The sequence below is a fragment of the Coffea arabica genome, chromosome 7c, assembly GCF_036785885.1.
Source record: "Coffea arabica cultivar ET-39 chromosome 7c, Coffea Arabica ET-39 HiFi, whole genome shotgun sequence".
NCBI lineage: Eukaryota > Viridiplantae > Streptophyta > Magnoliopsida > Gentianales > Rubiaceae > Coffea > Coffea arabica.
In genome coordinates, this window is record NC_092322.1 from 114206 (window position 1) to 139674 (window position 25469).

Sequence of the window (25469 nt, forward strand, 5' to 3'; positions counted from 1 at the left end):
TGAGCTTGATTAGGCTTGATTGAGCTCGAATAAGCTCGATTGAGCTTGATTTGAATTAATTACATTTAATTAAACTCGAGCTCGAGTTCGAGCTCGAGTTCCATAAATTGATGTCGAGCTCGAGCTCGAGTTCCATAAATTGATGTCGAGCTCGAGCTCGAGTTCCATAAATTGATGTCGAGCTCGAGCTCGAGCTCGAGCTTAGTTATTTTGCCTCGAGTCAAGCTCGAGTAGTGCACTACTCGAGTTCGACTCGACTCGACAGCACCCCTAGATCCGAGCATGTACTACTCTCCTAGATCTGATAACTATGAGAGCATGGAGGGCCGACATGAATAACAGGTTCATCAAGAGCGAATCTCCCAATTATATACTTATCACAAACTCGTTGCTCGCTCATGACTCTATCTCACAACTACTGGTGGATCCCAAACACGTACGTCTCTTGAAAAAGCATTGTGCTACAAAGCGTATCAAGTACTTGTACAACCGTCTCGCATGTCTACGTTAAGCGATCAATGATTGAGAGAAGGCTGCAAATAGGATTGGCAGATATGGATGCAGCTTAGCCTATTCTTCTTTTGAGTAGTTAGTTATTGGAGCCTTGAAAGCTGATTTTGTTCCAATCTTGGCACTAAGTTCTTTCGTTCTTTTTCTATTTTTAGTAAAATTGGACTACATGTACTTTGGAATGTAATTTATATATATTCTATAATGTGTTTCCTAATTCATAGTATTTAATAAACATTATTTGGGAAGACCATTTTAACTGATGTATTAATTATTATTCCCACCTAAAACCAAGTTCTCGACTTAAGCAAATCTTGGGCATTAACACCGCCTCCTAGTGCAGGACTAATTGCGTATACTAGGTAGGGTCCGTTTGATTCTGGTACTTCTATTACTATTTAGTATTTACCCTTTTTTGCGTGGAGCAAATTTGGATTTAGGACTGTTTTGATGGGTTTTAATTTTGTGGAGGATAGAAATTGGATCGTTCTTAATTCTGGGGAGCAAAAAATTCAAACAATAAAAATGTGGAAGACGTTTTGTACATTTTTCCTACCCTGATTTATAATGATTTAATGGTCAAGAGTAAATAGTTTTTGATTAAACACAGACACCGTTCTAAATAGTAGGATGCTCTTTGAGCCCCCTAGTTATGTTTCAAGGGCATAATCACCGTTCCAGCATTTTTCTACTCCAAATAAAAAACATACATCAAATTAGCATATTGATTGCAAATTGAAGGTGATGTATAACAGCTTGTTATCTTATTAATATATTTTTACTAATCACATTTTGATCAGAAGAAAAAAAAATATTAGTGAATCAATTTTCATCTAAATTGGCGACAGTAAATTTATTTGGTCTATATGTAACTTTTGTTCTGTCCATTTTTTCCTCGTTTATTTACATTAAAGTGTTTAGAATTGTGAGGTATGAAAGGAAATATCCTCATCAAATTGATACATAAGCTCTATGATCCATTCTAATGAGACTGTGTAGGATAGACATAATTTATTGTCACCTTACACTATTCATTAATTTAGTATTGTTTATGTGATCATTTATCCACAAAGTTAATTTTGTACTATGATGCAAGTGAGAGAATGTTAGAATTCTATGTGCCCACATGACCACATAACATTAATATTAAGATATTTTCTAACTAATTAAAGGGATAAATAATTATAAAATTCTAAAGAAAATATATAATTAGAGGAATTAAGGAGACTTATTGTCAATATATTTATGTTTTTATTTATAATAAGTTAAATCTATTTTCTTAGGAAATGAATGAGTTGAGTAGTACGTGTAAATGAGAGATCCAGATCCTGCTGGTTTCAAGACTCAAGACCTCCCACTTACATTGAAAGAAAAAAGAAGAAGAAGAAGTTAAATCTATTTTTCTACAAAAGACCTATGGTAGAATAAGTTTACCCGGAAAGATAAAGTAATGCCAATTTATTATTAGTGAAAAATCAATTAATGATAATTTATTATTGATTGAGTAACTAGTCTATGGGGAAGATCTAGTATCAATTATAATTTATTATTGATAATGAATTATGTACCCGGCAACTGCATAATCCCCATTTCTCTGAACTTAGGGTTAAATTATTATTACCCCATTTTCAGGGGGCAAAGTGCTATTAAACCAACATTTTAACCGTTCGAGCCGCGCACACGTACTATTTGGAAATACCTCTGCATCACTTAAATCTTCTCGTTATATTCTATTAACCCCCAACACACACACTTTTCCTCTCACATATACTCTGACACGCGCTCTCTCTCTCTCGCCTTCGCAGCAGATTTTACAGAGCATCAACTTCCATGGTACCTTTGCTTTCTTCCTCTTCTTCTTCTAATTAATGCTTCATTAACTCCTTCATAACATCTTATATACACTTTTAGTATAATAATAATCCTTTATTACATACAGGTTCATTGTTTCTTAGATGATATTCATGAATTAATGAAAATGAACTTTGACGAGGGTATGAATCAATAGCAAATCTAAGGGACCGCTTGGTTCATGTTTAGGAATCGGAATTGTAATTGGAATCATATATAAAAAATTAGTATGAATTTTGATTGGGTTTTGGTCAAGGTATCAATACAATAACAAGCGCTTGTAGATATTTGTCAGGAATGGATATTACATTAAAATTTAAATATTTTATCATTTTTTAATTTCTTTTTGTTCTCTCCTTTTTGTTCTTAATCCAATTGCAGAACATCCTTCTTAACCGAATTGCAGAACTTCATAGTAACCATTAATGGATCAACTGGTATTTTTCTTGGACTTCAAGATCACAAAATCTATTTTCATAAACTCCACTTGTAACTTGAAGATCATTAGATCTAGTTTCTAAACAACTTAAAAAAAAAAGAAAGAAAGAAAGAAAGAGAGAGTGGGTTTTTGCAGCCCCTCACTCCACCACCTTAACTCGTCCTCCATTGCAGCCATACAACCCCCAAAGAAAAAAATGAACAACAACTGTTATATGGAGATTATAACTAGAAAAGAGAACAATTTTGTCTTAATTTGAAAAACCAATCAAGATGAGATTCTTTGGCCAACAAAAATTACTCTCACATTTCAAGAGCCGTCGTCAGCTGTGGAAGATTGGAAAAAAAAGAGGCCTGCTACACCGGTAGGAGAGAAATTAGAAGATTGGAATAAGTGGGATAGAGGAAAGGGGAAGGGCGGTTTGATATGGGGAAGGAAGCAAATAGGAGAATGTGATGGAAATAGAAGAGAGATAGTGAAACAATGAGTAAGATGAAATTTAAAAAAAAATACTATCTATTAGCTTCGGAATCAAACGTGGGATTTCACAAAACCTTCCAATTTAGCCAGGAATCATGAATTGGACATGATTCCAATATTTCAATTGCCATTACAGTGTACCAAGCACTAAGTATTGGAATTGTCGTCATTCCACACGCCAAACCCCTCAAACCAAGCGGCCCCTAACATCCTCCTCTGGACTCAATAAGAGATTTAGTCCTGAGAAATTTAGTTGTTGACTTGCATGCTAGTGTATTTGTTGTGGCAAAATCAATTCCAGAGCGTGGGCAACTAGTATTACACTTGATGGCTTTCAAAAGAAGAACTAGCTAGGATAAATACTTTGGGAAGCTCAGATTGCTGTGGGTGTTGGCTTGAAGGCATGTACAAGTACCTAAGAAGCGTATGGATACTTGAGATCAAACTTTGCTGATGAAATGAAAGCGCAAATCCCGGGCCCTTTTTTTTTTTGGTCTTTTTGGAAACTTGAATTTTGGGTAAGGTCGAAGGAGGGATATTCTCGAAGTACAAGGTGTATTATGTGATCCTATATATATATATATATATATTATCTTCTTTATTTTATCCTTAATTATTCTTCATCTCTTTTTGCAGGCTTTCCAGGACGTTATTAGACATATTATTGCCTTTGTGTTCCTCTCCTCAGTTTGCATTTGGCCATGTCTGCTAGTACTTCGCCTTGATCCACAGATCATGCTGCTTTTGCTAGCTATCATTGTGCCATTTGTGATGTTCCTGGTTTTGATTGTTATGTTGAGTGTTTATACATTTCATTGGCTGGCTGCGTTAGACGAGGTTAGCATGTCAGGCAGGGTACGTGGCTATGTTTGCCTATGGCCGTATTGTTGTTGTTTGTGAAGATGAGTGTACAATTGGAAACTGGAGTTTTATGAAAAAACCAGAGCCCCTTATCGGATTTGAACCGATGACTTACGCCTTACCATGGCGTTACTCTACCGCTGAGTTAAAAGGGCTTTTTGATGAATTCCTGAATAGGTCACTATGTAGATAAAATGTCTATATGTCCATATATTATATAAGTCCATGCAGGAGACTTAGTTAGTGACTCATTCTCGAATAACAAAATGTATTTACTTAGCAAGTCTAGGGTAAAATGCAATGGATTGTTTCAAGACCGAACCCCATTATTTTTCTTTTTTTTGAATGAAGCGATTCCCACCAAAAAAAAGTTCACTTATATGTACACCTACCAATTCGACATAAATTTCAAGATATTTCATCGAATCATATGATGAAGAGATTCTATTTGTCTTGTTCCCTGAACTAAATGAAACTTGTTGCCTTTTTATCATGCTGCGTACTTTGTGAGATGAGTTTTCTGGGGTTTTTTGCTACCACTGAGGATTTTGTTGTGGTGGTTGAATCCATATGGATTTATTCTGGTTCTGATGCGTTGGAGCTTATAGTTCTTCATGAGCACCCTGTGCAGGCCAGTTGTGCTGTTGGTCTCTATATCTTGGTAGAGATTGTCATTGTAGGTCTCCAACCAACTTCTTCTACTTTTGTTGCTTTTCTTCCAAACAAAAAAAAAAATCACATTTTGTACTCTTGAAATGACTGTTGTGATTTCTAAGACCATTTGTTTATGAATTCCTATACATACTAGATTATTATATATGTATGTATCCTTAGCTGTATGTAAAGTTATATCTAGGCCTGTCAACGGGTCGGGTCTAGACCCGGATCCGGACCGGATCCGTGAAATTATTGTGGGTATGGGTAGGGATTTAATTCCGTTTCCCGGATCCGGATCCGGATCCGTTTTGTCAAACAAAAAAATGATCGGATACGGAATATAGTATTCCGACCCGTATTAGACCCGGATCCGGATATAAATGAATTAATAATTTAAAATATATATATTTATAAATATAATTTGATTAGGGTGATGTATTTTAATAAAGTTAATTTGATTTCTTTTCTTATTTGGTTTTTTCTTTGCATTAGTTAGAAATTAGTTTACAAATATATTTTTTTCTCATTTTTATTAGAAATTATAAATTTTGGTAAATTTGTTCGGATAAACCCGGATCCGGATCCGGGACCCGCCGGATCCGGATCCGGAACATAGAATAAAAGACCCGTCGGGTAAACGGGTCGGATCCGGATCCGGCACAGTAATTCGGGTCCGGGTCCAGAATAATGAATTCCGGCCCGGACCCGGCCCGTTGACAGCCCTAGTTATATCTGCCAAAAATTGGGTTCTTCTTAATTAGAATTTGTGATTTCTAAGAAAGTGGACGCTGTAAATATGGTTGCAAGTGATTACCTATTATACCTTTCAAAATTTCAGAGCAGTATATGTATGTGTTCGAAATTGACGGTGAATGTCAACATGCAAGAAAATGCAAGGAGGTAACTAACGAAACCGGCGTACAAAAATGTAAGCCGCCGTAATTTTTTACGGTAGTTATGATTGATTTATGCTTTGTTGTCTGAGCAAATAAAAGATTTCTTTTATGTAGGAGGCTAATAAATTGTAATTGACTATAAAGGAAGAGAAGAAAAGAAAAGATGTTTGTTGTTTAATTCAATTTTTAGGAGAAAAATGAAGCGATTGGATTTGGGAAAGAAGGATTAGCTTTAATTATATAGTATTTCCATGTATAATGAGCAAAAATGAAATGAAAAGAGTCAGAGACGAATAATATTATTTATGATTCCTTAGAAGTTCCTTTTTTCTTTATTTATGATTCATGTAACTTTATTTAACACAATCTCCATACTACACTAAACCTTACTAAGCAATACATGAAACTATTGGATATAAAATATTTGTTATTCTAGGATTTTTTAAAAATTTTAATAGTTTTTTTAGTTCTTCATCTTGTCTAATTAGAAAGATAAAAAAATGTTTGATTCATTTTGGCATATCATTATTTGATACAATTTTCATGAGAATCAAAGGATAAATGCCAAAAGAAAAGAAAAAAAAGAGTTAAATTGTTAAAATATGTTCACAATTTGACTTTGTTAAGTTATGGACAAAAATGTATCTGACACATGATCCTATTCTTTCCTTTGTATTATTTCCCCGATCAAACAATTTGTTTTGTGTATCTTTTATTTTCTTTCCAGATTTAAACCAAACATGATAGACAGAAAACCCGATTCTTATTTTCTTTTCCATTAGAGTATTTCGTTCATTTCCTTCAATCTCAAATTATGCCTTGGTGAACACACTATGTATGACACGGCAGTGAAAATGTAAAAATAGGATTTGTTTCACGTACGAAATTCATAGAAAAAAGCAAGGGTTGATTCACAACCAAACTCCAAAAGAAATTCCAAAATTCAACCCAAATCTTGTCTAGATTCAACAAGAATCCAATCTAGGTATAGAATCCAAGACACATCAAGTGTTTTAAATTTCAAGAATAATGTCAAAAGTCTTATGACAATAGTCCTATCATATCATGTCCCTACATATAGGAGACAAGTCCTAATCTGAAAAGAAACAAAAGCACTACAGTCCATATAACATTGCATGGACAGAAGACTTCTACATTATAAGGCATGCCCATGCAACCTTTCAACTCGGCAATTAACCTTAATCTCTCTTGCTGCCTTTTTCAACTGTTTTTCGCACCATCACACTATCAATAATAATAAATATCCTAATTAACAAAACAAATAAAAAAAGTAATAAAACTATGGAAAATATCTTAAGAACCCTAAATTAACCAATATTGATGTAGATGAGGAATATGATCAGAATCCCAGGAGTCCTTTTTCTGTATCAAATTTCCCCATTAAAAAGAACTTACCCTCGAGTTCCACGATGGAGTGTGATGTACGAGCCATGAGAAGAAAACCCAAGCACCCAATTATGAATATATGAAGTTTCTTGCGATCCTGGGACTTGTATAGAGATGTCAAACCCTACAACTTCACCACCTTCCATTGTCCATACAAATTGGGAAGATAAAAAGGTGTGTTGGAAATTGTATTTGTGATATAAGCAAAAAATTTCTGACCATTATTTGGCTATCCAAACACACTCAATATTTTCTTGCTGCGGAAAAACAATAAAAGCGACTAGATTGACGAAAAATATTCACGGGGAAAAATTTTCAACAATAATAGTCTCATCAAATTTATTATTTTCTCGTCCTAGGAGGATAACTTGCGAAACCTCTAATTTGATAGGAGATGAATTTGGCGGAGCCAATACCATATATGGGCTCTTCTTCCTAGTTGGTTGGGATCATAGACGAATTCCTCTTTGTTGACCTCGATCAGGCTCACAGATATATTTCTACTCGTCCTCGATCTGGAGCTCCAATACTTTAGTACGTAGGTTCAAAATTTTTCACAATAAGTGGTGTTGTACGTAGTCTGATGGAGTTGATATTTATATTGATTGATCCGAGCACGTACTACTCTCCTAGATCTGATAACTATGAGAGCATGGAGGGCCGACATGAATAACAGGTTCATCAAGAGTGAATCTCCCAATTACATACTTATCACAAACTCGTTGCTCGCTCATGACTCTATCTCATAACTGCTGGTGGATCCCATACACGTACGTCTCTTGAAAAAGCATTGTGCTACAAAGCGTATCAAGTACTTGTACAACTGTCTCGCATGTCTACGTAAAAGATCCAAATAGATATTAGAAAGTAGAAAATAACTTAAAATACAAAAAATCGTTTAAAATTAAAAGAATGAAGTCTGACATGAATCCGTTGGACGGATTCTGCATTTTCTCCATCGGTTACAATCCGTTCCATGGTTAGTTCGGATTGGTCCACCAGATTTGTCCAACGGTTTTGGACCAGAATGTTGGTTAATTACTTGGTAGGTTTTCCATGGTTCCATGGTCAGTAACCGGCCGACGAATTGAACACTTTGTCCCCCGGTTACACTTGTTCTAACCCTGCCCTGGATTTGTCTACATTTTTGAAATGGTAATACCAAACAATTTGTTTAAGTTACTAAACATTTTTTAAAGGGTAATACTTTAATTAGTAATTAATTAGCTTATTTACTCCCTCTTCACAAGCAATATTCGTTATTTTGTAAAATTCGTTCATCACATAACCACAAATAATTGGGAGTGGCTAGGTAAATTCACACACTCTTTTGACAACAATTGGCCCTAATTAGTTTCTAGAATAGGTCAGTGCTATTTTATAAATCATAGGGGAGGCGAGTGCTACTCAAAGAAACCTTAGGAAAGGTTTCTGCAATTATCCCATATAATTAACTCATCAAAAAGAAAGTTTAGCTGGAAAGGCCCACAATTTGGGTTGTGAGGCATGTGGCGAAGGCTGTGAGAGTCACCTGTCAACCCAGCCCCACCGGTGCTCATGATTGCGGATTCCAAACTTTTATGAAACCCAGTTTAATTGTTGGACGGCAGCACTTAAATGCCCCCCAACCCAGCGCCCTTTCTTCAGTTACCGGTACCCTGTCTCTCCCGGTCCCCTGTTTCTCTCTCTCCGATAACTTCCACTTAGTTTTAGAGAGAGAAATTTCCTAATAGTGAAGAAGAAGAAGGATGAGGGAGATCATTAGCATATACATTGGACAGGCCGGGATTCAGGTGGGGAATGCATGCTGGGAACTCTATTGCCTCGAACATGGCATTCATCCTGATGGCATGATGCCTAGGTTGGTTCTTTCTTTCTTTCTTTCTTTTTTCCTTATAATTTCATTTCATTTCTTTTTTTTTTTATTTCTGCACTAGAAATTATCATTGTCGTATGTTTATGCTCCAATGTTGTTATCTCCGACATCAAATTGTCGGTTATGGCAAATGCGGTTTAATTTCTTAATTTCTGATGATCGTTGAAGATGCACCGTTGTCTACATTGTTAGCATTTTCACTCTTGATATGGCAAATGGTGTGAATACTATTTTTTGGTTTTGGAAGGGAGGGGAGAACATAAGTAAGTGCAGATGAATTGATTTGCTTCTATATAATCATGATCTATCACCGTATTTCTTAGTTGGTGTTGCTGTCGATTTAGTTTTCAAACTGGATGTTGTTTAACATGACATTTCTGTTCTCTTAGCAAATGATTCAACCTGGATTCGGTTACGAGTGAATCTCCTCTTTGACTCTTATTAGTGTGCTAAAAACAAAGATAAACTTCACCCTACTGCTTAGATGTTGTTGGAATGGCTTAATTCATGATCTCCACGAAACAGAGCATAAAGCTAACCAATACATTTGTCTGATATCGTCCGTATTCTTCATAATGATGATGGTACAAACCATTCTTTCCTGTCTTTTGGTTAGTTCACTATACAAAAATTGTGTAAGTTGATTGTGCGATTTCTTTAATTTGTTTGAGTAGTAGTTCTTCCACCTTTCACAAAATCTTTTTTCAACTCAACCTTTGGTTCATAAATAAGTTTCTTGCATCTATTCATCAATGTTTGTTTGAAGTTTGAAGGAATGTCTTTCAGTGAACATGCTTTTTGAGGATGTGGTCTAGCCGCTCTGGTTGTACAAACTAAGCTGAAATTAGTGACAAGGTTTTGCTTCTCTTTGTTTCTCTTTTCCTTCCTTGATCTAACATTACAAATCACTTTCACTTGCAGTGACAAGTCAGTCGGTATCGCAAACGATTCCTTCAATACCTTCTTCAGTGAGACCAGTGCCGGGAAGCATGTGCCTAGAGCTATATATGTTGATCTGGAGCCCACAGTTGTCGACGAAGTTAGGACTGGCACCTACAGACAGCTCTTTCATCCTGAACAACTGATTTCTGGCAAAGAGGATGCTGCCAATAACTTTGCTAGAGGGCATTATACAGGTTTCCTGCTGTACATGAGTGGTTGTGTCAGTTGTGCTGCTATTGTTTTTATGTAATTTTCCAATTTGGCTAACTTCCTCTTGATGCTTTCAGTTGGGAGAGATATCATTGATCTTTGCCTCGATCGAGTGAGAAAGCTGGCAGACAACTGCACTGGCTTGCAAGGCTTTTTGATCTTTAACGCTGTTGGTGGTGGCACTGGCTCCGGTTTGGGTTCCTTGCTTCTAGAGCGCTTGTCTGTTGACTATGGAAAAAAATCAAAACTTGGCTTCACTATCTTTCCTTCACCTCAGGTAATTGACCCCTCAGAAATTGCCTATAGTCAATACATCAATTTAGAAGTGTGTTCTTGGTGGCAGGACCTGTACTTTACTAGATCCAATGAACTAGATTTTAAACTTTTATTCAACTGAAATTTTCAATTTGCAGACAAGCTAGTTAATTGACTGATCAAACAAATGTTTAAAAAAGAAGCATGTTAATTAAGGAGAAAGAGAGCGTATGTGTGAAAGGATAAGGGTTACAGGAAGTGATCCCTTGCTTGGACAATCATGCAATGAATCTTAATGCATACCGCTTCACAGGCAAAAAACAATTGCATGTTACTGAACTTCAACGCTGTCATAGCTAAACTGTTTTCCTGCAACCTGTGTGTTGCTTTCTTCTGTCTAGTCACAGTTTTACAGCGGTAAAGTACAGAGACCTACATATGAGTGCAGGAGTGGCTTTCTTTTGCATTTCTTTGGAGCATTTTCTTTGAGCAGTTTTCAATGACTGGCTTACAATTCTTTTGCAGGTTTCAACTGCTGTTGTTGAGCCTTACAACAGCGTGTTGTCTACACATTCCCTCCTAGAACACACAGATGTTGTAGTGCTTTTGGATAATGAAGCAATATATGATATTTGCAGGAGAGCACTAGACATTGAAAGACCAACTTACACTAACTTGAACCGCTTGATCTCTCAAACTATTTCATCTTTGACCACCTCATTGAGGTTTGATGGAGCCATTAATGTGGATATTACTGAGTTCCAAACCAACCTTGTACCATATCCACGTATTCACTTTATGCTTTCATCCTATGCACCGGTTATCTCGTCTGCCAAAGCTTATCATGAGCAGCTTTCTGTGCCTGAAATCACAAATTCTGTGTTTGAACCCTCAAGTATGATGGCCAAGTGTGACCCAAGGCATGGGAAGTATATGGCATGCTGCCTGATGTATCGGGGGGATGTGGTGCCCAAGGATGTGAATTCTGCCGTTGCTACCATCAAGACCAAACGAACTGTTCAGTTTGTTGACTGGTTAGTTCATCTCATACACTGTCTAAATCTGAATTAGATGTGCCTATTTTGTTAATTACTCTGAGCTGTTAACCATGCCATCACTGTTTGAAATCACAAGGGATAAGCTAATTATCGCACATTTGAATTTTAATGCTTGTTTGTTCAGATATAGTGAATGAGTACTTGTTGCTTGACTGTATTTAGTCACTTGTGCAAGCCAAATTGAACTTTTTGGTCAAGTTACCTGCAAACTTCTTATTGCTGTTCTTATATTATTTAATAAACTAGTTATATTTCCAGATGCTCCATTGTGCTTTAAATTTATGAATATATAAAAGGTACTCATTTTGGCTTTTGAATAGATTTTCTCATGTAAATACTCTCAGGTGTCCTACGGGTTTCAAGTGTGGCATCAATTACCAGCCTCCCACTGTGGTGCCGGGTGGTGATCTTGCCAAGGTGCAGCGTGCAGTCTGTATGATAAGCAACAATACGGCTGTGGCTGAGGTCTTCTCGCGAATTGACCTCAAATTTGACCTTATGTATTCCAAGCGAGCGTTTGTCCACTGGTATGTAGGTGAAGGTATGGAGGAAGGCGAGTTTTCTGAGGCTCGTGAGGATCTCGCTACTCTTGAAAAAGACTATGAAGAAGTTGGAGCAGAAGGAGTTGATGAGGAAGAGGAAGGGGAAGACTTCGAGTAGCATTGCTTAAAAGTTTGATCAATTGGCCCAACCTGCCCAGTCTCCTGTTGTGCCCTTTTTTGCTTATTCACAAAATATAATCAATTATTTGTAATAATTGAAATGCTACTTATGTTCGTTTTGGGTTGTTTTGGCAATTAGATGTCCAAAATACGCGAGTGTTGTTTATATATTAGAAATTATCAAACCCCATTTTGTTACTGAACCACTTCTATTGCAAGTATGAAATTGACCATGGTTATTCATGTAGCTCTCCCGAAATGGTTCATCTGCCAACTTATTCAGTGGCTTCTGATCTTTGTCGAAGTTTGGAATTTGAAATTGATGCCTGCCAGAATTTTGCTTCTTGGCTGGTCCTCAAATCAGAGCCAACGAGTTTCTGCATCTAGACAAAGAGGAAAAGCCAGCTAAGTTTTGTTAGATTAAGGTTCTTTTGCTGAGTTGCAGCATGATAATGACTGATCTACTAGCTCTTAGATAATTACGAAGTCAGTCAGAACGATTTCTTAGACATTGTGGACGTTGATACTTAGTAAGCTTCGGTTGGGTTGATAAATGCATGCACCGGAGCTGCCTGTTTGCCACCAGGCGCTGAACTAAATGAGATATAGAGAACATAGAAAGATAAAATTAAAAAAAAAAAACCAGGATAAGGGAAAAGAACAAAAGAATTCAGGACTCCGGAGACTATATATTTATGGCTGTGGACAGAAATAAATTAAGATTAGCATAGCAAAGAACATAAAGGAGGAAGATCCCAAAGAGCTTCGATGGGATCAAGGACAGTTTCCATGTATTCTTGCACGCCATTCATTGCATAAAGCGATGCTGAAATCTGTCTTTCAACTTTCATGCGCTCAAATTCTGAAAGCTCCATGTGATGATTAGCTATCTCCGGCAAACCACTTTCATTCAATTTAGGCAACTCTAACAACTGGTGGTGATCGTGAGTTGTGCTGAAGGCGAACCTGTGATCAAAACCTTGTGCTTGGAGACCCGAAGAAGGCATGTGAGTTTGGTCATGATAAGAAGGCCCCATCTCCATCTCAAATCCTTTAGCACAGCAGTTGCTCAAATCAGGCTTGTATGCATCATCAAACAAATGCCCCTCTGGTGTTTTCTGCTCAAATGAAATTACTGAGTCAATGCTGCTGCTATCACCACTGCTGCTAGCAGGACTAGAGGCAGCACTATTGCTGCTACTTGTTATGCAATTATTAACGTTAATACTGTTGGCTGGACTAGGAGCAGCACCGGATGATTCATGCACATCAGTATTGCTCTGCGGCCCCTTATCATTTTTTCGCTTGTTGAGAAGATTTTTAATCCTCGAAGCAAGAGGAGAATCAGGGGAAATATGTTGAGGGACAAAGTTGGTGCGAGTATTGGATCCGCGCAATAGGCAAGCAGCCTCATCATAAGCGCGAGCAGCTTCTTCAGCAGTTTCGAAGGTTCCGAGCCACATCCTTATCTTCTGAGTTGTGTCTTTGATTTCAGCTACCCACCTTCCCGAAGGCCTCTGTCTCACCCCAACGTACTTGTTGTTCTGGCCGCTGCTTCTGCTTCTGCCCTTCAATTTGTTGCTCATTTTGCTAACTGGGATGGCAAACTCTTGCTCTGGTTGTTGGAAGTGAATCTCCATTGATAAAAAAAGAGTGGGAGTGGGAGAGATAGAGAAGGGATAAAAGGCGAGGACAAATAATCAAAGAGAGCTGAAAGGAAAGACGAGAATAGTAGGTATTATCAGGCTCCCAATGCTTAGCCAAGAACAACTTGTCTACATGTTCTTGTTTTCTAAGAGGCTACCTGTATATATCTACTCAAGGGACCTTTGTTATGATGTTACCTATGACGCTATTTAGGTTCATTTGCCCTTGTCGTTTCTACCTTGTTTCTTTAATGAAGGATGATTGATTATAAAAGAACAACACCCCCCCTCCCCCCCTCCCCCCCCCCAAAAAAAAAACACTAACCTTTGATGAGTACCCTCTATTTCTATCTTTTAGAAATGAGAATGCCGGACGGTTTTAGACCCTTACAGTTTTAACCCTTGGTGGCCTTCCTCAATTATTAAGAAGTAATAACCCTTGGTGATCTTTATATTCACACATGACCTTTTCTTCTTACTAATTCAGACTGCCTTTTTTTTTTTTTTTTGATCTGATATCTCAGTGAAATCTCTTCCTTTATCAGGTACAAGATACTACTAAAATGCTGGATCAGCCTGGACAACTTTCATGCTTGTGTTTGTCTCTATCCTCCCAATGCCTTCAATGATGTTCCAGGATTTGGTGGGCGATGGTGACTCAGAAAAGCCAATGCCAGTTGAACAATAGTTAGAAAGCACCTTGCAATATCAAGTTGTGAACACATAATAAAATACAGTCGGTAATTTTCTCCAGAATGAGGAAAGAAAACTTGGGCCAATCTAATTAATTGATTAATTTGGAAGATGGGACCTCAACTCAACCTCCTCAAAGCATCAAGTTGGCCAAGTTTATTGTTTAGGACTCTGTCAACCAAGAATAGGGGAGAAAAATGCAGACTATTATTTGAGTAGTATTTTTGTTGTGCGGGGATCGTTTTCGAGTGTTGTAATGTAAGAGTAAGACCAGGTCCGGTTTGGGATCAAGACAAAACACACCTTTTTGATTGCCCTACACTTTCTTTTCTCGTCTTACGTTCTATAATGGTTTTCCAACTCATGACGTTGTCTTCATGTGTGACAGATTCTTGTTAAAGAAATTTCAATGGAGTTACCGTTTACAAACTCCACGCCAAGCCAAGGAGAGGGAAAGAAAGCTACGTGGACCAAAGTCAGCACTGCAATCATGCTGAGGCATAATATGCAATTCTAAACCCACAAGCCCAGGAAAATGGTACCCTTGGATTCAATTGCTAATCATCATCTTGCTTTTTAGCCAAATGATGTAGCAATTTAGTCATACTGCTGGAGAGAGCAACCGCCACTCCACTTTGCCATGTAGTATTATTAACCTTCAAATTTGCAAGATATTGACTTGTTCTTCTTCATCAATTTCAGTAATAAACAGCTGCACTAAGGGGATTTTTCAAAGTATAAGATGTACAAAAAATTTCTTACTTTATTCTAAAAATGATGCAATTACTACTCGTGAAGACAATTTTTTTTTTTTTTACCTCCTCAATATCTGTGAAATAATACGAGCAAAAAATCAATTTCAGACATGCTTGAGAAAATGGTTAAAATTAATGAATTTTACGAGGATTTGAAATGTCCACACATTAGTATTGAAACCTCTCTGGACAGCAAATGAGTTTGAGCTTCTCTTGCATTTTGTGGAAGTACAGCTTGCTAGTACTTTCTTTTTTTTTTTGTTTTGTCCCCTTTTTGTAGAATACAACTTCCTCGTCCTAGTACCAGTGCAGTAGAAGAGCCAAATACTGCAACTAATGCGAAGAAATCAATCGAATTCCCTTGTTTCAAATATGGATATCGTTTTCATTCGAGTGATGAAAGGCAAAAGGCAAAAGGGATCCTAGTCCTTGTCGCCTCCTCCTTTGTCTAATTAAGTAACCAGGTCAAAAGTAGGGTGAGAAATTAGGCAAATATAGTTGTCAAGGCACGAAATGTTGCCACTTGGAAACACCTCAGAAATTCTCTAGATCATCACAAAAAACTAGAAGTCAAAAACAAGAAGGTTTAACAGATAAAAAGACCCATTCAGACTACAATCAAGAACGTCGATCTCATGGCCTATGCTGGCTGCTATTGGCCCTGGCTTTCAGTCCCCAAAAGCAGAAAGGCATCATGCATGCCCTATCTGTTTATACTTCAGTACAACTACTACTACCTCATTAATTCTAATCCTGGGCGTGGCTTGTTTTGTGCTAGTTACCATGTCAGATACCAGTTGTTCGCTGAAAAACATAAAATATGCTCTGTGGTTATTGCAAGAATAAACGAACCTGAACTAAGAAGATGCTGCTGCTCTAAGCTTAACACTGATGTGATGTCTGTCTTGTCGATTTTAGGATGCAACATTTATATATATTTTGGGTTCGAGGCAAATATATGGAGAAGACAGAATAATTATGTCTTTTTCGGATTATTGCACTACTTGGTTCTTTTCACCAGTTTTGGTGCTTGCACATTTATATATTACCATGAATGAATAAGGTAATCTCAACTGAAAGATGCCATTCTTGTGTTCTGCATTCGATACATGAAAACATCCATATTGTTAATACCTATTTCAAGCGCAGCTCGGGCAGCAATCATGAATTTGACTTTCTTAATTTTATCGAAACAGTAACCTAATACTACTAGTATATGGTTAAGAACGTGGCAACCGAAGATTAAAAGAAAGGTTTAAAGGGATACAAACAGATGTTTGACTTTCGGGTTTTTTTGTCGATCAGATTGAAAAGATTGCAGCACCAGAAAGGTATCTTTTTCTTTTGGTAGAACACCAGAAGGGTATCTGATAGAAAGAACAGATTCGATGCTAGAATCTAATTTAGGCGAGCAGCCTTGAGTAAGCAAATTAAAGTAACCCTCAATCATACTATACTATTTCTGTTGCTGTTCTCCAAATTTCTTCGTTTTCTTTTAGAGTTTTAAAAGAATAGTATGTTTTCAAGTAATCTCCCAGTCTCAAAATTAACTTGTGATTATTTTTTTTTTTAGTAAATCTTATGTACACTGACTGTGTATACACTATCATCGTTGGATTCATGACAAATTTAATTTTTGCATAGTTGTCATTCATCCAACGCTGACAGTGTAGGAAAGATTAATCTTTTTTTTTCTTTGTTTCTGTAAGTTCTGAAACAGGCAAGAGACTGTTGATAAGTAGCTAAAAAAACTCCCACATCAGCTGAGATTCCATTTCAGACTAACCAAGGATGCCAACTGATGATTCCTTATTGATAGTACCATACTACCATTCTTCTGGGCATCTGGCATCAATTAAGTAGCAATGTAACTAGGGAATGTCAAACAGCTGCTGCAAAATTGCCTACAAATGATTACATGTATCTGTTCCTCTTTATGATCGATCTACCAGCCTTTATTCTAGATTCACAAGTGATACCCGTCGTTTAACTTTAGTATTAAATACAAGCAGCTTGCCAGGGACAAAATACAAAAAAGCACAATGCTTTCTAAATATTCATTGTGCGTGATGATGATCCATGAACATCACTTTCCAACTATAAGTCACATCATACCAAAGAATATCACAACATTACTTAAGACCTGATGTAATCGAAAGTGACTTGTTCTGCCTGTAGCTGACAAATTCTTGGTACAATTTGACTTATTTAAGCGAACCGATTGTAATATACTTTGGAGATGATATGATGAGGCAAAATTTGGGGAGTGTGATACAACCTACTCAGATTCACATCCCATCCAACATGTGTCTGAAATGAAAATAAAACAAGCAAATTTTGTAGCAATAGTAAGATGTGCCTGTAAAGCTAGTATGCTGTTTTTACGGATAAGCAGGAAATGGAAAAAGCAGAGAGCATTATTTCTATTTTTGATGCTCCCGATGAAGCCTGCCTGTGAGTGTGAAGCCAGTTGAAGCTTCATAATGCATGAACAGGAAGAATAAATTCTTGGGCATTTCTTTTCTAGCATTCACAAGTTCTTCTTAATTATTGTGATTCAATTTTTTTGGAGAATACCTTCAACTTTTCCCCTCGTAATCAATCACATGCGATGGATAAGCACCATCTTTTCATATGGTCTCGACAAAGGATTATTTGGATTGTGGTCTATAACACCACCAGAGAAAATGATCTAGATATAGTAAATAAATAGTTAACAGAAATTTGGCTGGATTCTTTTCTCAATGATCAAAATATCAGTTTCAGTGGTTACTACATCCTAAAGGGCAAGACATTTGTTCGCTCGATTTGATCCCTGATGAAGGAAGGCAAACTTATAGGATCAAATATGGGCGTTAAATTAGGTACGTCGAAAATAGTTGGGCAAAATTCCATCAACTGATAAATTACTGGTGCTAGTAAGCTGCCAAAAGAAGAAGAGCGCAATTGACATATTAGATAATGCGTGCCATACGTTTGCTCTTCGACTTTACCAGAAATAGACTCTTTTGGGTTTTTTTTTAATGGATTGCGATTGTCAGTTGCAGGGCACGCCTGATCCAGTTCCAAAATTGCCTCGTATCTTAGCCAATAAGACTCGGGGTAGAGCCAATCTCTGGGCATCGACCGATCCCGATCCGCCATTGCCTGAAATCAAAACAATATCAAAACTAAAATGCCCGCCAAGAGATCCACTAATCTGCAATCTACCGTCTATTACTTTCAGCTTGATTACAGATGGATCAATTCCACAGAGCAATGTTCTTCAACACAGGTCGAACAAAATGGTGCTGTAAAAACCCTTTATGAGCATCTAGGAATTTGACAAGACCATCTTCCTTTCTGAAACCACCAACCAAATAATAATGATAATAATAGTGTTGACTACCAGAATTGCTAAACAGGGAAGGCACCATGCACTACAGTTTACAGAGTTAACATAAATATGCCTCAAATGATAAAGAACCATTCAAATATCATTTGCCATAAAACTCAATCCACTACATGAAAAATAAATAGTACGTCGAATCTTAAGTTCTGTTTTGAGACAATTTGAAAGCAGAAAAACAAAACTGTTCTTGAATTTTCCAGTATCCACCCTCAACGATTAGCCTTTGCAACCCTCTCAATCTCATCCTTCTTTTTGATGGCATAGCTGCACAGTGAAAATGTGGTTATTAGTCATCTATACAGTATAGACCCAGCTTTATACACTATAGAACAGGCTCAATATGAGTTAAATCCATACCTGTTGGAAGATCCCTTGGCAGCATTGATAAGTTCATCAGCAAGGCATTCAGCGATGGTCTTGATGTTTCTAAAAGCACTCTCACGGGCTCCAGTTGTTAGCAAATAGATAGCCTGATTGACACGGCGAAGTGGAGAAATATCAACAGCTTGGCGCCTCACAACACCAGCTGAGCCAATTCGAGTAGCATCTTCTCTCGGCCCACTGTGCACGCACAAAAACATACGGGCAGGAGGAAAGAATTAATGAGGTACCAAATGGAAATATAAAAGGCTGTACCTGAGTATATAACCAAGATGACTCTTCAACACAACTTCAAATGCTCACATAGCACTTCAGCGCAACCATAATACAATGTAACTTCCAAACTGATACCAAAAAGTAGGTACCCTTGCTCTCAACTATAGCACAACGAAATTTAGGATTTCATACCTGTTGATAACAGCATCAACAATGATTTGAATAGGGTTTGAATCAGTCAACAAATGAATAATTTCCATGGCATGCTTGATGATGCGAACAGCCATCAGCTTCTTCCCGTTGTTTCGGCCATGCATCATCAGAGAGTTGGTCAGCCTCTCCACAATTGGGCACTGTGCCTTTCTGAAGCGCTTAACTTGGTACCGACCAGCAGTGTGAGGCATGTATGTTGGGTGCTTGGCAGCTGTTGCAGTAATATAATCATCCACTGAAATGTCACTGACCTGTAAGACGATTATAATATCCAGAAACCCATGGGGCAATTAGAGCCATGACTAAATCAACAACACAGAGTCAAAGAGTCACAGGCATCCCACAAAATGGCTGCTTCTCTATTGACACCTATGAAAAGCATAAGCAAAACATGCAATCTACATAGGAGAAAGGACTCTTTAGTCTTTACGACAGAAAATATGAGTAGCTAGATAATTAACATTCTAGGTCACGTACGAATATCAGTCTAAAATCGAATATTAAGCAAGTATAAGGCTCTGTGAGTAGACATGAGCTGCACAAAGCTAAATGAGACATCCACATGAAAGAAAAAAGGGAAATAGACATCCATTAAGCACCATCAGTGTCTGGGTTGTATACACAGATTACACCCTCTAATTGTCACTTTTCCAATTTGACAAATGCAGTAAAAAAAAGGATAAAGATAGGCATGTCAAAATAACATAAATCTCTCTCAAAACCTTGTGATTGCACTAATTTCTTTAAATTACTTAAAATAAGAACAGATCAAAACAAAAACAAAACTCAAGTTGGATTAGCACTTGTTTCAAATCCGTATCACAAAATATATCAGTAAAGTTTGCAAGCTAGCCTCACATTTTTTCCAGAAAAGCTGGAAAATTTCAGACACCCCACAGTTTTTATTTTCCATTATTATAATTTTTTTAAAAAAAGTTTAACCAGGCTCACTATTGATCAAACTACAGCCACAGAAAGAAAGTAGACAAAAAATTCTGGAGCACAATCGAAAATCATAAAATCATATAACATATATAACTGAGAAGCTCAGATGCATAAAATCATAAAACTCATGCTTCATGGTTTCAAATGCATAGAGGGAAGGACCCCCTATCCTTTGAGGATGCATCCTATCATAGTACTGACTACGTTTCACAAAAAATTTTGGATTAAACAAACTTCCTGCAGGATGAGAAGTTTAAAATCTCCAACACCGATTTCTTGAAGAGGATAACTTCCAGCATTTGGCATTCTCAACCAAAAAGACTTTCAGTTAAAAAAAAGTCGATCATTCAGTAGTGACGAGAAGGGATTTTTTTTAGAAGTGCAAAATAAATAAATAACTAGAAATTAAATAAAGAAGCCGAGTAAAAAAAACACAAACATATAAATAAAGAGAAAGAAAGCGGGGAAAAAGGACCTGAACGTCATCGTAGGACCAGCGGTTGAAAAGCAAGACATCGGTGTGAATCTTATCTTGGTCACGAGAATTCGCTGCCGCCGATACAATGGCCCCAGTCTCCATTGCTGCTTCCTCTGCTCTGCCCACAAATCACTACCGCCAGAAATATATGCATTTCATCATTAGCAAAAACAATTAAAAAAAAAAGAAGAAAAAGAAAAAGAAGAAGAAGAAAAGATGCGGCGGAACGGAGATACGAGGGGTGGAAGAAACCTTTGGGGAACTACTGATTGCCGGAGGAGGTTGGCCGCGGAGCTGAAGCAGGAGGACTGGAGCAGGAAATAACCAAAACCCTAGCTTTGCAATCGGGGGCTATTTAAATGACTAATAGGGTTTTGGGCTTCCTGGCTTGGACAGTTATTATATTCACTGAGCCCACATTGTGAGATGACTTACTTTCAATTGTTAGCTACTTTTGGGCTCCGGCGAGGTTTTTGTTGCTAGGGAATGGGTTTTTGTTGCTGTAGTCACCACTTCTTTTTTTTTTTTTCTTAATAATAATGAGGGTAATGATAGAAAGAAAAACTGAGCCGTTTGGCTTGAATTTCATAATTACTATCACTATCGATATCATAGGGTGATCAATGATAATGAGTTTTAAGAATAAAAAAAACTTTGTTTATGTGGAAGGGGTTTTATAATTTATTATTTTTATTTTTCGTTATTTCTTCTTTCTTCTACATTTGTTTTCATTTGTTGAAACCAGCAAAAATGGTGGCATTTTATTTTCTTTCTTTTTATATTTAATGAGAATAAATGGGTAATTAAGATGATTTAAAGAGCATAAGATGGGGAGTTAAGATGATTCTCTAGTAAGAGGTGATTAATCAAAAATCCATAGAAGAGGCCTACCATTCCCATTGATTTATTCCCATTGGCCCCAAGCAAACATTATGTATGAATATAATTGAATTTGAAACCTATAGTAGGGGTTGAAACCTATTACTAGACACCCCTTAAATCATCAAATCATAGTAAAATTCCATGTCTCTTTTTTAGTACAATTCACTCAATTTTTATCTCTTACTAAAGATAATAATTTAAGTTCTAAATACTTTAACTATCTAAGGGCCAATAACAGTTTTTTCACAATCTAACGGTGAGTTTCACTTGTGGGTATGATACTCTAAAGGATTGTAAAATCTCCCCAAAATCATATTAATATTTTTAGTATAATACTAGTTGCTAACCCGTGCATTGCTGGGGATGGTGTAGTTCTTCCTATTGCTGCTTAATTTGTAGTGTATTTATTTGTTGCTTTTGTATAGACTTATATTCAATTCTATATTGTTGAACTGGATAATAGAATATAATAAAATTAGTTTAAATATATTTTAGCACATATGAATGTAAAAAAAGTTGGGGGAGGGATGGGTTGGATGATTTGGAGGAAGGAAGTACAAGTTGACATGAAGGTTTCGGGTTCAATCCCTCCTACTTATAATTAAAAAATTTTAAAAAAACCAAAAAAAGTTATCAATTAGACTTTTATATTCTTGAGAACCAAAAAGAACAAACTTGATTAGATACGAATTTAAAAAAAAACTTGATTAGACATATAACAATTTAAATACGAAGATACATTAATTTACAGGAAACGTTGCTAATTTTCCATTTCTCAAACATAGTATTCATCTGCTCATCTTAATTTCTTCGCATCTTGTTTATTTTGGCTACAAGAAAACATAGGGGTACGCAAAATCGAAAAATTCCGATTTACCGACCGAATTCAAATTGAATTTGGAATTTGGAATTTGGTAATTCGGAATGGAAATCGGAATATCCGATTTCGAATTGGTCGAATTCGGTAATGAGATTTTTCAAATCGGAAATTCCGATTTCGAATTCACAATTCGAAATCGAAATTGAAATCGGAAATCGGAATTCCTATTTCGATTTCAAATCTATTTTTCATATATATATATATAATACATATAATATAACATTTATATTATAATAATAATTTTTATATTCATGAATTCAGTGAAATCAGAATTTACCGAATTCCGAATTGGTGAATTCGAAATCGAAATCAGTCGAAAATTATGATATCAAAATTCCGAAAAATTCCGATTTCAAAGTTCCGAATTACCGATTTGAATTTCGATTCACACCCCTCAGAAAACATACATATGATTGGACACAATATCCAACATGTTGAATCTATTATATTACTATATTCTTTTACTAATTTATAAAATTTATTTTGTTCTAAAGATTCAATCATTCTGCATATGTTCCTACATTAAGTTGTATCCAAATTTATATTTAGTAGAAAACCAAATCAAAAGCATTATGTAACATAAGGCAACAAATAAAATGCAATAACAAAAAGTAATTCTCCTCTATCGTGTATCGATAATAACTAACCTGAAACGAAAATAAACTTCCAAATAGTCCTATGACAGTCCTATTGAAACTTAGCACTTCTTTTCTTATTGATTCAAGAGCGGCCTTAATTAGTATCCTTGTTGCGGTACTATGAGCTTTCTAAACAAGAATTTTTGAATAGCAAACAACCAGTTCTATTTTCATTCTTCAAATTTTTGACAACACCAAAAAAAAAAAAAAACTTTGTTCAACTCTTTGACAGCATGAAAAAATCAAAAGCTCTGCCCTTCATCTTTTAGAGATGGAAGGACAGAGGCCTCCGATACTTCAGGCAAAACCAATTCCCAGTGTGTGATGTGATCATGAGCCATATAATTGTCAGTATAGATAAGAACCATAATTTCAACTGTCAGAGTAGAACTCAGCAGAGAGTTCGAGAATAAGGTAGGGTCCTGTCCCTTAAAATTTAGATAATCCCTCTTTCTACAGACGTTGAACCTGTGTTTTCATACTATCCCTAGTTGGCCACCTCAATTAGGTAGCATCTCAATGCATAAGAGGTTCCTAACTAGGAAATGTGAGATGTACAAGTAGTAGTTGTATATAGAGCTGTTAATCGAGCCGAGTCGAGCCGAGTATTTGGTTGCCGAGTTCGACTCGAGTTTAATTCGAGCCGAGCTTGACTCGAGCTCGACTCGAGCTCGTTAGAAAAACGAGCTTTAAAATGTGTTCGAATTCGGCTCGTTAAATGTACATGTGACTCGAGCTCGACTCGTTTATCGCTTCACGAGCTCGAGTTCGAGCTCGTGCAAATTAACCTTAATAAAAACCTATAATTTTTAATTTTTATAATTTTGATTTCTAAAATGACAAATATGCGCTTCATTAACGAGCTCTAACGAGCTACTCGAGTATCAAACGAGCCGAGTTTACTCGGCTCGTTAACTAAACGAGCATATTTCGAGCTCGAGCTCGACTCGTTAACCAAAATTAACGAGCCGAGCTCGAGCCTTAACGAGCTTTCGAGCTACTCGATTGACTTAACAGCTCTATTGTATATAACATCTATCATCTACGTCACTAAGACATACAAGCAGTTGAAATTGAGTAATTACCTATTACAAAAATTGATTGTCAGTCCTCATCTCCCCATAGAATTTAAGGAATGCTGAGTCTAACCATGTTTACAGTAGTAGAAAATATGCATAAGATATAACCATGAGTTAGTATGATAGACTAGAAATCGACTCATCGATAACAATCCGATGGGAATGGAGTTCGGCCACTAGGTACATGTCGGCCAAAATTGTTGTTCAAAACACCACTAAATCAACCGTGTAGAATTTAGAGACAAATATAAAATTGTTACAAATTATTGAAAGAGGACAAGGAATGAATATAACATTATCTGAACTGATTGTAAGAAAATGTCAATTATTTATATAAGTACATAACAGACATACAATTATTGTGCGTGAAACCTACTGAAATAGTTGCTAAATTTATCACACTTATATTGTGAGGTTGTACAAACAATTAATAAGGAATTACAACTTGTTTAGGTAAGTCACAATGATCAAAAACGGTTTATTTCATTTTAAGTTAGAAATCCTAAATTGCTTGGCTCCAGATGCGCCCAAAAAAAAAAAGCCTCCCCACCAAGAAACAAACGTGCATGCTAAAAGAATTTGAGAAAAAGAAAAAAATTAAAGGAACTCAAAATCAATAAAAATTTAAGATAATCAGTTCCTTTTTTTAAATATATATTCTACATTAATTAAACACTTTCATAAAAAAAAAATAAGATTATGACCTCTACAAATAAATCTTATAAACAAACTATAATCTCCCATATTTATAATACAATTTGTTTAATAAAATTACTTATTTAACTCTAAAAATATTATTTTATAGTATGTGCATAAAAATTAAAAAAATTAAAAATATATATATACGAAGTTGGTCGGGTACCCACGAAACGAATTTTTAATTATATGATCCTAACTCGCCCCGCATCTAAACGAGTACCTGACTCTTTTTTGACCCGATCAAATAATATAAGTTAGATATCCTAATTTTTGAATCGGATTGATTCGAGTACAATGAATTTTTGGATCAGCGAATATTTTTGTCTATCCCTAGGTGCTGCTATAAATATGCGGTTAGCAATAACTTACACCACAAAGCTAACCAACTCCAAAAGGAAGAGTTAGTGGGCACATACACAAAAAACATTTTAAGAAACCCTTGTAGGTCAAACCCTTTTTAATAAGGGCA

The 25469-nt window shown here is 36.4% G+C and overlaps 3 protein-coding genes, 1 long non-coding RNA gene and 1 other non-coding gene across 5 annotated transcripts; 2 read left to right on the forward strand and 3 right to left on the reverse strand.

The window, feature by feature from the left end:
- The first annotated feature begins 2219 nt into the window (after nt 1–2219).
- LOC140010310 (uncharacterized) lies at nt 2220–4462 on the forward strand. The gene is made up of 2 exons (XR_011817597.1): nt 2220–2343; nt 3917–4462. It is a non-coding gene; the product is annotated as an uncharacterized lncRNA (long non-coding RNA).
- Nucleotides 4225–4296, reverse strand: TRNAT-GGU (transfer RNA threonine (anticodon GGU)). The gene has a single exon. It is a non-coding gene; the product is annotated as a tRNA-Thr (tRNA).
- Nucleotides 4463–8731: 4269 nt separating the features above from the next.
- On the forward strand, nt 8732–12347 carry LOC113697243 (tubulin alpha-5 chain). The gene is made up of 5 exons (XM_027216785.2): nt 8732–8962; nt 9899–10113; nt 10207–10406; nt 10910–11418; nt 11787–12347. The coding sequence occupies exons 1-5, from the start codon at nt 8850–8852 to the stop codon at nt 12100–12102; spliced, it is 1353 nt and encodes a 450-aa protein (XP_027072586.1). The 5' UTR covers nt 8732–8849; the 3' UTR covers nt 12103–12347.
- Nucleotides 12348–12773: 426 nt separating this feature from the next.
- On the reverse strand, nt 12774–13877 carry LOC113697244 (ethylene-responsive transcription factor ERN1-like). The gene has a single exon (XM_027216786.2). It carries the CDS (start codon nt 13742–13744, stop codon nt 12827–12829), a length of 918 nt encoding a protein of 305 aa, XP_027072587.1. The 5' UTR covers nt 13745–13877; the 3' UTR covers nt 12774–12826.
- Nucleotides 13878–18653: 4776 nt separating this feature from the next.
- On the reverse strand, nt 18654–21326 carry LOC113697242 (small ribosomal subunit protein uS7-like). The gene is made up of 5 exons (XM_027216783.2): nt 21075–21326; nt 20820–20954; nt 19379–19650; nt 18947–19150; nt 18654–18853 (listed from the first exon to the last, which is right to left on the reverse strand). The coding sequence occupies exons 2-5, from the start codon at nt 20922–20924 to the stop codon at nt 18799–18801; spliced, it is 636 nt and encodes a 211-aa protein (XP_027072584.1). The 5' UTR covers nt 20925–20954; nt 21075–21326; the 3' UTR covers nt 18654–18798.
- Nucleotides 21327–25469: the final 4143 nt, after the last annotated feature.